The sequence below is a fragment of the Mya arenaria genome, chromosome 7, assembly GCF_026914265.1.
Source record: "Mya arenaria isolate MELC-2E11 chromosome 7, ASM2691426v1".
NCBI lineage: Eukaryota > Metazoa > Mollusca > Bivalvia > Myida > Myidae > Mya > Mya arenaria.
In genome coordinates, this window is record NC_069128.1 from 28,444,829 (window position 1) to 28,457,810 (window position 12,982).

The following is a 12,982-nucleotide window of genomic DNA, read 5'->3' on the forward strand; positions in this document are numbered from 1 at the left end:
TGTACAACATACCTCTGAGTACAGGTGTCAGTAGGATGGATATAGTACTGCCAAGGTTGATCATGAAGTAGAAGGCAGAGAAGAAAGAATTCTGCCACTTCTCCTAAAATTCACAAGTATCGAAATATATTCTTATGACAAGCATAAGATACTTCTATAAAAATATTGAAACTGTTGTTATTGTGAAGACTGTTCACAGGGGTCAATAAATGGGCACAATACATGCATTATCATGTTTAACTCATTTGACTTTAATGATCAAAACTCCCATGAAAGCATATATAGTTATACTGCATTTTCCTTGAGCATGAAATTTCTCAAGAGCTGTGGATTGGTCAAGTCTTAGTTCCAACCTTTATTCCTTCTTTTATCAATTTACTGACGAAAGATTGAAATTATCTACGTAAGTAAACACGTTGAAGTATTCATATGTGACTATCTGAACAGACTGTAATATTTCTTGTTTAATCTACAGAAACTCTTGTAAGGATTATAATTATACCTGCATATAAATTAAAAATTATTATTATTTAGTTTTAAGCTAAGAAATGTCCACCATTAGTAGCCATACTGACCTGTCCAGGAACAAACTGGTCAGCTCCAAATGGGGCCACAGAGGCTTTAATCCCTCCTGTGCCACAGGCTATCAGAAACAGCCCTATACTTGGACCAATACTGAAATAAACAAAAAAATACTTTAGCTTATCAGCTTTGATGTCAAAATAAATTCTCCTTTTTTTTTAGTTTTAATGCCCTCAGTTATCAGGAAAATTACAATTTCATTATGTATGTTGTAAAAACTGTCTCTTAAAGGCGCTAAACACCTGAGGCCCCAATTTCTTGAAGCTTAATCATGTTATTTTGTAAGGGACTTAAGAAGTGTCGAGAAATTGGGGCCGGATGATACAATTACAAGAAAAAAGAAATTAGAAATTTACTGGGGTTGTCTACCATGAAAAGCCTAGGCAGTAAGTTTAAAAATAGCCTTGGTATATTTATCTGTACTCATAAACAGGTATGATTTGAATTGGGAAACAATAATGCACTATTTTTAAATGGGGAAACACTGTAATTGTTTTATTTCAAATTATTGTTACAATTATAATTTTAATCATGTAAAATGATAATGATGTATTATCAGCCTCCTACCAGCCCAAATTGATAATTCTGGTCTTGTTTTGTGGTAATACTGTAGTTGCCAATTTTGAGACCATCTGGGGTTTAGTCCCTTTAATATTTCTTTTTTTTCATTATACTATCGTTTAGTAGTGGTATTTCTTGTCTTATACAGCAAAATAATCAATAACAGAGTCATGAATACCTAATTCCTTTCGTAAAAAGGTTTCCACTCATTGTTCACATATACCACACAAATACGTGGTCATAGTCCATCTACATGAATATACAAGTTATGGAAAGCAACTGATCTAAGTTCTGGAAAGCAAATGATCTTAGTTCTGGAAAACAACTTTTTTAAGATCTGGAAACCAACTGATCTAAGTTCTGGAAAGCAACTGATCTAAATTCTGGAAAGCAACTGATCTAAGTTCTGGAAAGCAACTGATTTAAGTTCTGGAAAGAAACTGATCTTAGTTCTGGAAAGCAACTGATATAAGTTCTGGAAAGCAACTGATCTAAGTTCTGGAAAGCAACTGATCTTAGTTCTGGAATGCAACTGATCTAAGTCCTGGAAAGCAACTGATATAAGTTCTGGAAAGCAACTGATCTAAGTTCTGGAAAGCAACTGATCTAAGTTCTAGAATGCAAACTGATCTAAGTTCTGGAAAGCAACTGATCTAAGTTCTGGAAAGCAACTGATTTAAGTTCTGGAAAGAAACTGATCTAAGTTTTGGAAAGCAACTGATATAAGTTCTAGAATGCAACTGATATATATAAGTTCTGAAAAGCAACTGATCTAAGTTCTGGAAAGAAACTAATCTAAGTTCTGGAAAGCAACTGATATAAGTTTTAGAATGCAACAGATCTAAGTTTTGGAAAAATTCTGACCTTAGTTCTGGAAACTAACTGATCTAAGTTCTGGAAAACAACTATTTTAAGTTATTGAATTGATCTAACTTATGGAATCATAGCTTATCTAACTACATGTAAAAAGCTAAGACTTACACTTCTGGTGGAGGCACTGCAGTTACAGCAAGAACCAAACTCCCAACAAAGTACACACATGAAACTATCAGTATGGTCCTGAAATAAATAAATGTAGTTATAATACATTAAGAAATAAATATATAGTGCAGAATTAGGTCGTACCAAATTGCTTTTATGTTTAGCATCAATCCTTAGTATGAAAACCTATCTAGCTAGCCTGAAAACATAAATGAACCCCTGTATTCTAAATGAGTGACATCCTATGTAGAATATAGGAGCCTCCTATGTCCATTTCAAATTGTCAGATAGATTTCCACTGCAAATTGAGTTCAAATCAAACTTGTATTTCAGAGTGCTGATCATGTGAATCACACAGAATGGGTGTTATTTACACTTGGGTTCTGAGGTCAGAACAAAAGTAAAAAGAAATTAAAAATATTTGGCAAGATCATTGATCATATTAAATGTGTTTTGTTTTTTTCCAATCGGAATGGCCCAAAACCTATCTGTCTGTGGACGTTAAATAAGGAAAGAATTTGGTATGGCCTTTAAATAAAAACTTTTTGGTTGATCATAAAAAAGTGTTGATTAAATTCTCAAAATGCAATGTATAGCAGTTTACAAAAATCTGTCTATCAACTAATTAAAAAAAATGTTTTTATTTTTTTTCTCCCAAACAAATCATAACAACCCCCTTAATTTGCTAAAACAATCTTTTGGGTATGAATGTATTGAGTCAGAAGGCTTATCAGTCCTTTTGTCTTTCAATGAATGATTTTTTTTTAAAAGTACCTGTATCTTCCAAGATATCCATCAGCTACAACAGCACCAATCAAGGGCATAAAGTAGCACATCATTGACCATGCATGAAAGATGGATGTCGCCGGAGCGTCCCCAAACCCTAGCCATCTTGTCAGGTACAGCACCAGGATAGCTGTCATAAACAATGAAATCTATAAGTGTATCCACATACATGTATCTTATAGCATGAAATATTTCCGATATATAAATCATTACAGTAACCTTTGTGCCAGGGATCAGTATGTTAATTTTTAACCAGAAGTACAAACATTAACATGTAAAACTTGCTGCGTTTTGCTTTTTAAATCCATCTCAAAAAGAGTCCAATAACATAATAGAAATATAACCTTGGTTTCAAACAGCTGATAATTGTCAATCCTGAAAATGCCTGGGTGTCTGTTGCAGTATGAGGGATTCATGTCAAAAACAGGGTAAAGGAGTTTAGACCCCTTTGGAAAGTGTTTCCACAGTCATTTATATTCATTTAAGAGCAGTTCCTACTACTTGTCTATTAATGCATAAATGCCAATTTATCACCCCGGGGGGGGGGGGGGGGGGATCCCCTTACCCATCCCCTTCTTTTTTTTCTCTTTTTTTTCAATCTAGCTCAAGTGGAAAGCATCCATTATACTATGCATAGGAAATTCCATTAAGGACCATGATGACTAAGTCTTAAGTGTTGAAATAAGAGTGTGTTTCTGTATTTATTTTTATATCATAAATGTCGATATTGCGCTAAAATCAGCTGCGTAAAAATCCCCTGGTGTTATATCAAAATCTCCTGGAATTCAGACCTAAATCCCCAGGGAAGCCTCTCAGAAAAATGGCATGTATGTTAATGATGCAAATGTCCGAGCAAAAAAAATCTTTATAACTGTACAATAGTCTGAAGTTAAAAGCCCTTAAACCAGATTTCCTTAAAACTGCTGAATTTCATACAATCAACTGTCTTTAATAACGTAAATTAGTTTGATTTTATCATTTACAAATACAACAACAAGCATATTAAATGATTAAAGAGGAAACACAACCCACCTCTCATCCCATAGTAGGAAAATCTTTCACAGAACTCATTGGACAGAATAAAGAACACTGAGTACGGATAATTCTGAAATAGAAGGAATTGTACAGTGGTCGAAATTAGCACAAGGCCGCAAGCCCTGCACTGGTAAAATGTCTTTCGGGCTTGCTCAAATTCTGAATTTTATATAGCAGGGCTTGTTCAAAATACTGATGCCAAGCAATAGTATAATAATTCGGGCTTGTTAATCCAAAAGTCTAATTTCGATGACTGATTGTATACAGAAAAGCATGAATAACTAGAGATTACTTTTTTTTTAAAACATGCTTGTCTCCCCTTTTGTGTGGTCGTAAGTGAGAAATAATCAATGATGGACATAAAATTTGTACTTTTGGACTGGAGACGAACAAACACGGGGGTCATCTTCTGGTCATGACCACCCTACATACAAAGTTTGAAATTCCAGGGTGTAAGCCTTCTCAAGTTATTGATTGGAAACAAAGTTTGACATACAGATTGACTGACGGACAGACAAGGCAAAAAAAACAAAATGTCTCCCCCATTCATTGTGGGAGAAATATTTGAAATTATAAGCAGTGGTTTTTATTTTAACAAAATATAGTAGAAAATTATAAATTTAGTAAATCTTTCAATAAAGAAGCTTAAAGGGCAGTGGTCAAAAATAACGCAAGCCATGTTCTGGTGCAGAACATGAAGAACTACAGGTTAAAGATGCACTCTTACTCCCAAATAAGATGTACCACAATTAAAACATTTTTTTTAATTCACTGAAAAGATTAAATAAATGGTTCATATGAAAGAAAGGTGCACAAAACACAGTATTTCTACCTTATGAGATGATAGTTAATCACTCTAAATCTTTTAGGACTCACCCATCATTTAATATTTGTATGTTTATACACGGTTACTATCTTGTTATCAGTAATTAATATTTTCCATAAATGCAGGATTAGGAAGTAGAAAAGCATTCATCACTCAAAATGTATGTTTGTAATACTTGTGCATCACTACCGTATTGATTTTAAATGCGAGTCTCACTTGAATTAACATTACATGCAATAATGCAAAATCAAGGTGCAGAGAATCATGATACAAAACAATACATACACATGTATGTATATTGTATAACAAATATAAATTTTGAGTGATAAACCTTTAACTACTTTCTAATAATGCATTCATGGAAAATTTTATTTACTGATAATAAAATTGTAACAGTGTGTGTGTATATAATACCTGAAAACGCAAAAAAAAAAAAAGATTGGTGAGTGCTAAAAGATAACTGTGATTTACTATCATTTTTCTTAAAGGTACTGTGTTTTCTGCACCTTTCTTTCAAATTAAACATGGTATCCTTCATAAGAACCATTGTTTTAACATTTGTACATCCTTTTTGACATAATAAAACAATTGTTTTAATTGAGGTTAATCTTTTTGGGAGTAAGAGTGCACTTTTAAGCCAATCAGTCAGCCTTTCAATGCTGATAAACATCAACAATCATTGTGGTAGAATTCTCATTTAAATAAAAACTGCAATGCAGTGTTCATGAAATGTACTTTCAAGAATACCAACATCGTAATTCACTTGTTTTACCTTAGTATTGGATTCCTTATCCTTTTCAATCAGGTCTGATTCTGAAAAGAAATAATATCTTTTAAGGTGACTGCATTTGATATTCGTTGAGTATTAAAATATTAAACAAAATTTGATTCTGTTAAAGAGAAAACACATTTAACAACATAAATACATTAAAGCTTGAGCTCTTTATAATAAGGTAGTCTTTTGTTTTGAAAAGTTGGCACTGCTTGGTTTTTCGAAACCCATATCCTCATACAAAGCCGTCAAAAAAAGCACAAGCCCTTGAACCTGCACGTCACGAGCCTGCTCAAATTCTTGGTTTTATACCAGTCATAGAAATTTTTGGATGGACAAGCCCAAATTTTTATACTATTGCTTGGCGTTACATTTTTGAAGAAGCCATGCTATATAAAATTCAGAATTTGAGCAAGCCTGGAAGACATTTTACTAGTGCAGGGTATACAGTAGGGCTTGTTCAAAAATGTAATGCCCAGCAGTAATAAATGAATTCGTAATTGTTTATCCAAAAGGCTAATTTCAATGACTGCATATATCAGTAAGCTAAATCAAATACATTATTGATAAAGTAAAATGTACAGTACTGAATAAGTAAACTTACTTGAGGAGGTAGATGTGGGCTCGTAGCCATTAGGTGGGTTAACACTCCCGTAGTCATGCTCCATCTTGCTTGACTGTTATGATGTCTGCTTAAATTTATGTCATTCTAAAATACAAGGGTTGACAATTAAACTAAATTTACCAGAGATCTCTAAGGGACACCACAAGTTGAATCATGAGTCTCTTCTAAATTCAGGGGTCCATTTAATCTCCTGTGCTGTATATCCATTAGTAAAATATTTTGTGTCAGTGACGTCAAATAATTTTCTGCTGCAATTTAATATGTATTTTGTAAACTTTCTGCTAAATAATGATGGGACACCTGACTTGGAGGTTCTGGTTCTCCTCCATGAAATGTGGTGTCCTCGAGATCCTTGGATACTTTTAAGAGATGAATGCTGAAATCTTCAAACATTACAAAAGCATATCAATGGCCTCACTTCCAAATGTTGAAGCTACATTAAATCCCATGTTTTCAGAAGCATTGTTACGTTTTTAGTACTTAATCTTGGTAATTTGATCACACATTTTTTTTTACAAAAGTTACAATTTTTGTATTTTACAATTTCTGAATGTTCTGATATTTTGATCACATGATACAACACCATTCTCACATTGAACTATTTACTCGGCATTTTGCAGTTAAATGCGGCTCGCTGTTATGATTTTAATGATGTAAAAATTCCGAAACAGAAGAATGCAGCTTCGGCATTTTGAAGTCACAGAGGCCAATGATTTATAATATGGCAATCCAATAAGATGGGCCATGGTCCTTGTCATTGAAGCCACAATAATAAGGATTTCAGGGAAACTCTTATCAGTTTGACATTTTAATGTTTCCCTGTAGCCGTCATATTTGTTTTCATGAATTTTATTGAATCATGAAAATGGCAAAGATTATTAAATAGTACAATACATGTATGTACATAAATGATAAAATATAAAAAATATTGAAGTAACAAATTAATGGTACACAGCATATAAATAGTTAATTGCAATACTGTATTAAAGGGGCTGTACTCTGTATGATAAAATAGCGAAAAAAAGAGAAAATTGTCGAAAACTGACATAAACTTGGCATCGATGTGTACAATGCATTGAAACTTACCAACTGAAGTACCACATAGTTTGCAATTTATTTAAGTATTAAGCAGTTATTTCGTATTTTTCCATTAAAAAAAGATTACTGGGTATGTCTACCAGGTAGAATTCATTCCTTATGCGTATCATTGGCTAGTTGGTGTTATCACGTGATATTACCGAGGTAGCTGTAGTTGTGTGCGAAATTAACCTTTTTACCCTGGTTGCCAATGGGGCTACAGACACTGAGATTTCTGTAGCCCAAGCCAGATTTCTGTGGCCCAGAAGTTTACAGAAAAAACACGGAACATATTTGTGAGTAATTTTTATTTTTAAAAAGACAAAATGATACACAAACGGATCTGAATCTCATTTTATTCAGTAATAGATGTGACTGGATGTGATTTAACATGTTTTTGCATATTGCAAAATGCTTTTTTCATTTATTTGTTGCCAGAGTTGAGGGTCCTGTCTAGCTAAAGAACTTCAGCGAGCACATACTATTTCCTTTTAATGTGAAGTGAACATCCAAAAAAAAATATCTACATTAAAGTTATAAGAGGCCAGAACTAGGTCCTGTCAAACTGTGGTTTGATAATTATAATAACTGTTTTCTATGATATTATTCAAAACGCACCTCTTTTTCGTACTGTTGACCATTAGCCTTCTTTGGCTTGGTATGAACTACATTGGTAGTCTGGCTACACTTTCCGGAAATAGGTACACGGTGTCGAGGTAAATATCATCCCGACGATTTTATTTTCATTGCCCGTCGGGCTATCTTAAAGAATTTTTTCGTAGCCCGTGTCATTCTTTCGTCGCCTCGGGCGATCGGGCTACCGTTAATTTCACACACTGTAGCTGTATAGCTTAATTATGTCACCCTATTACAGTAAGCCGTCATAGCTCAGTCGATACGACGCTAAACTGCAATTTTGGCGACACGGGTTCGAACCCGGTCTCCAACACAATTTTTTTTTTCATTTTGGTACTTTTTTTTACAATTATGATATCAAAGCGTAACACATTCTATTAGATAATTGTCCTGAGATTCGTAACAGAAAAAAACTTTTTTTGGTGCCAATCTGGTGTACAGTCCCTAAGTTATCAATTAACAACAATCTAAATCTGTCCATCCCGTTGTCACTCTCCCTCAAATTATTTGTCGTTGACACAAATATGGAACAGCCATATATTGTACCTCTTTAAATGTCCTCAACATCTAAGTCAAATATTTTCAACACCTTTAAAATTGGTCAAACAACACTGTCACTGCAACAGGTTGTACTCAGGTACTGCGGCCGTACGGTAGATACAGAGGGTGTTTTTCACACCTTCACATTTCAACAGAAAATTATGCCACTTCACATGATGCATGTCTATTTGTTTTAAATACAGAATCATACTACGTAAAAACATTTTGAAACTTTAAAATAATTAACCACTTTTACTTTACTGTCGTATACCGATGCTTTAACCGTTCCCGATTTTCTACTGCCATTTCAATTAAATGCATCAATTGATGTGAGTATCGTCCCTTTGAAAAGAAATGTAAACAAACATATATCGGCTTGAAATGGACTCCCGAAAAAAATGTCAAAAGCCTATTAAATACTGTTTATAAAAAATCTTTAGGGAAAAAAGTGCGTCCTATAATCAATGATTTACGGTAAATCTTTCACAGCCTTGGCTGGCGATTTTAATAAATGACCAGAATATAGATTATAAATATTACATGTACATATAATTAAGTAATGTAAAAAGAATACTACATATAGATAAGCAAAATAAATATCTACTTTGCAAAACAGCTTAGGGAAGCTTTAAATAATGGGCATGTATTTCCTTTTACACCTGAGTTGCTACTATTTCATGTAATTATACTTTAAACAAATTTAGGTGACATTTCTGATTTCATAAGCACACTCTAACAACCATAGGATGTTATATCATTCATGTTAAATTGCTGCAGAAAATTTAATTTCAGTACTTTCTGCATTCATTGTATTGTATGTTTATATGCTATGAACATTGTATGATGTTTTACTCAATAAACTCATTATATCGTATCGTATCCTAAAATTAGGTACGAAATGAAAAAATGCAATTTATATAAGACATTTTATGAATAATACAAGAATATGAATGTTGTATTAATTATACTGTGTTGAGCACCTTACTTTTAACAGTTTACTGGTATAACATATACATGTGTTATTTAACTGGGTATGCACATTAAACTAGAGGTAAATTCAGACCAGAATGATATGTTTCATGTTTCCTTACATGTACATGTACCCTCAGTCTCATAAAATATGCATGAACTATTTCAGTTGAAAAAGGGGGATGTAAATTATGTGTATAATCAATTACAGCCTATTAAAAGGCATTTTCATAATGTATTATGTCGTGCTGTATAATAAACAATATTACAAAATTTTATAACTTTGTCTTTTTCAGGCCACTGATTTCATACTATCTTTTTATAGAAACTAAGTGACAGTTTTGATATTTTTGAATACAAATTTGTTTTTTACTTCGACTGGCTCATAGATCTATAAACACAGATTGGTGCATGAATATTATACTCCAGTGTCGATCATAATAGAAAGATAATAGATATTTGCATGACTTTCTGAACATATAACCACTATGACAATCTGCACCACTTAAAGCTACCTCTTGTTGAATAATGTGTTTTGATGAGATGAGCTAAGTGTAAAATAGCTATATTTCTTTTAGTCATTGTATGTTTTAAATCTTTGAAACATGTCTGCAACAGTTACTGTACATTTAATCATGTATTTTGAATGGATCTGAAATACTGTCTATTTAACAGTAATTGCCAAGTTTGACACAATAACGATTGATTTGTGAATTGTCTTCATACAATAAATCCAACCAGTCATCATCATCATCATCGTCTTCATCATCATCACTGTTGTCATTGTTGTCATCATCATCACCACCATCACCATCATCATCATGAATCATCATCAAAGACAAGTCAACTTTGTTCATTTTTCATGTACACAATTGTCACACTTTTGCTACAAAAACGCATAATCATTAAAGGATGTAATTACCTTCGAAAGCCATAACATTCAACTTAATTTACCCACCTGTGCCCTAATTATGGGATATCAACAGCAGCATGCTTGATTAACTACAGAGACTGAATGACAGCTGAGTGCACTAGTTTTAATAATATATTATATATATAAATATATCAATATATACATGAAAAATTGTTGTCGCATTTTGTCGCAAATGTTGAGAGCCTGCAGGAAAACTGTGACACGCACAGTACACTCACAGTGTAAGACACACTTTTCATGACCAAAACAATGAATTTCAGTCCACTTTCCGCGGGTGAACTGTGTCCGCCGATGAATAATGATCGAGTCCTTGAGGGTGAGTGGATAAGGTATGTTTTCTATTTTATTCTTGTCACTACCGGCATGGATTCACTCCCCACTACGGCCAAGTTCATTTTCTTAACATTAATTGTATTCTCTTTTGCAATTTCGATATCAAAGGGTAAAATAATTATAATATATCAGGAGGCAGCATTACCCGGAAATCTCATTTTTGGTCCTATAAGTAAATGAGCATCTCTTTAACAGCAACGTTGACATGGTATTTAAAGTGCAATATTTAAAAACTTAAAGAATGTCAGAATTACAATTGGTCTTGTATCTGTTGTATAATTGAACAGTATTATACAATAATGATACATTCAAATGGATGACAAAGAATGGTTTAAAAGTGTTCTCATTCTGAACAAGATTTGCTTTTACTAAGTTGGTATCAAAGAGGGTTCAGACCCTATACAGGTCAAAACCATGTCAGATTTTAAATGAAAGAATTGCTCCCATTTGTCCAAAATTGGTGAGAGAATTTTAATTTCTAATATGAAAGGGATATTATGCAGTGAAAATCAATTTTTGCAAAACATTAAATTGATTATGATTATATAAATTATTTAGATAAATATTTCTTTGACTAAAATGAAACACTTGTATTGAATTAAACCAATGATACAGCATTATTCACTACTTTTTATCACTAATGGGGCAATGATGGCATTAAAGAATTTCTGGTCTTTTTCTTAATGTAAAATATCTTGAAGAATAACGGATATTGTGCAAATCTTGGGGTTTTATGATGATATTAAATTTATACAAATACCTTGGTGAAAGTTAATTGCAAAGATGATATTTTGGGAAGTTTTTCAGAAATATTCTGATATTGTAGATGCTTATTAAATGCAGATTGAAACCTGAGTAAACAAAACTAATCTGTGTCACAAAAACTCTAAAACAATGAAGTGTGTAGCCAAAATCGGTGCAAAAATTGATGCTGAAATTGAATTATCCATGCCGAAATTCAATTACCAATAAACGAGGTCATAGGCAACACTGACACTTTAATACGAAAAGAAAAAGTCACAAAATAAGACTGAGGGCAAATGTATCAGGCATTTTTAAATGTGATCAAGACAAACCGCTTTAACTGCTTATTAGAATTATTCCTGCTATATATATAACAGTCTTCCTGAAATTTGCCGGTCCACGAAACATGTCTGTCAAATTTTGAATGGTACTGGCAGCTCTTTCGTAATTGACAGTGCGGTTGATCAGCATCTTTTGAGACGACTAAATAGTGAAAAGGTACCTAAAAGCGAAATGTCTGTAAAAATTGTTCGCTGATTGTTTGCCTTTAAGTGATAGTTAATTGATCCAAAATTGATATTTGATGTCACATAACATCGCCAAAAGTCATCCATTTCTGACATGGAATCATGATAATGATTGCCCGGAATAAACGAGTAAATTTATTCATCTATCCATAATGGCATTTTTTTTAACAACTGTTTAGATTGGACACCCGGAAAACACCTAAATGGTGCCGGAGTTCAAATATTTTAGCAAGACTAAGTGTGTTTAATTTTCTTTTAAATAACAAGTTAATGTAGTGTTTATATAGTTGTTTTGTGAATTAAATCAGGAATGCATTAAAACCAGTTGATATTCATTTTTTTACTCATTTTGTATATTATTTAATGACAATGTTTTTTCGGACAGGCAAATATTTTTTCAGACAGGCAAATATTTTTTCTGCAGGCAATTTTTTTTTTGGCAAGCTAAAACTTCCAACTTCCAACTTGCAACTTCCAACTTTTTACAATTGATATTAAACGCTGTCAATCAATAAAATAATATTAAATATTCATATTGCATGTACATTTCTGACCCTAGTATTTCAAACTGTAAGTGTAAGAGAACAATACCCTTTTCCTCCCAGGTTTACTTTATACACCAATTTTTCAAACAGCACTGTTTATTTGTGAAACTTGCCATTTAAAGTGCGGTCAGTCATCAGCCAAAAAAACACATATATTGTCATTAATAACATTTCATTTCCGAAATTCAAGCCATTGCGGTGGTTGCTACTGTCACTGATGATTATGTCATAAAATAACATTATCAAGGCGATTATTTGCATCAATCAAAAGTAAATAATAATCTAATATAAAATGTTTATTACTTTTGTGTTTTAACTATAAAGATGGAATATTTGAATTGTTATTTTTATCGAAATGGAATACAATACCTCAGAACTGTAATGTAGAACTCACTTTCAAAGATTTGTTGACATTTCCGGATTCTTTTTTCGTCTGCTTTTTATGGACGCTTGTTAGTTTACAGCTTCTACGTGACGTGGAATATTTAATTTATCGAATGGTAATTATG

General features: G+C 32.8%; 1 protein-coding gene across 2 annotated transcripts in view; it reads right to left on the reverse strand.

Annotated features, from left to right (window-relative positions):
* LOC128241758 (solute carrier family 15 member 1-like) overlaps positions 1-12,937 on the reverse strand; it is a 37,770-nt gene extending 24,833 nt beyond the window's left edge. Inside the window, exons 1-8 of one of the 2 annotated variants that reach the window (XM_052958831.1) lie at positions 12,843-12,937; positions 6,148-6,252; positions 5,544-5,584; positions 3,943-4,015; positions 2,899-3,040; positions 2,125-2,202; positions 576-675; positions 13-103 (exon numbers count right to left, since the gene is read on the reverse strand). In XM_052958831.1, the coding sequence (XP_052814791.1) occupies positions 13-103; positions 576-675; positions 2,125-2,202; positions 2,899-3,040; positions 3,943-4,015; positions 5,544-5,584; positions 6,148-6,211 (589 nt within the window). In that variant the 5' untranslated portion in view covers positions 6,212-6,252; positions 12,843-12,937. The remainder of the gene's footprint in view (positions 1-12; positions 104-575; positions 676-2,124; positions 2,203-2,898; positions 3,041-3,942; positions 4,016-5,543; positions 5,585-6,147; positions 6,253-12,842) is intronic. The other variant, XM_052958832.1, reaches the window with a different exon arrangement.
* Positions 12,938-12,982: the final 45 nt, after the last annotated feature.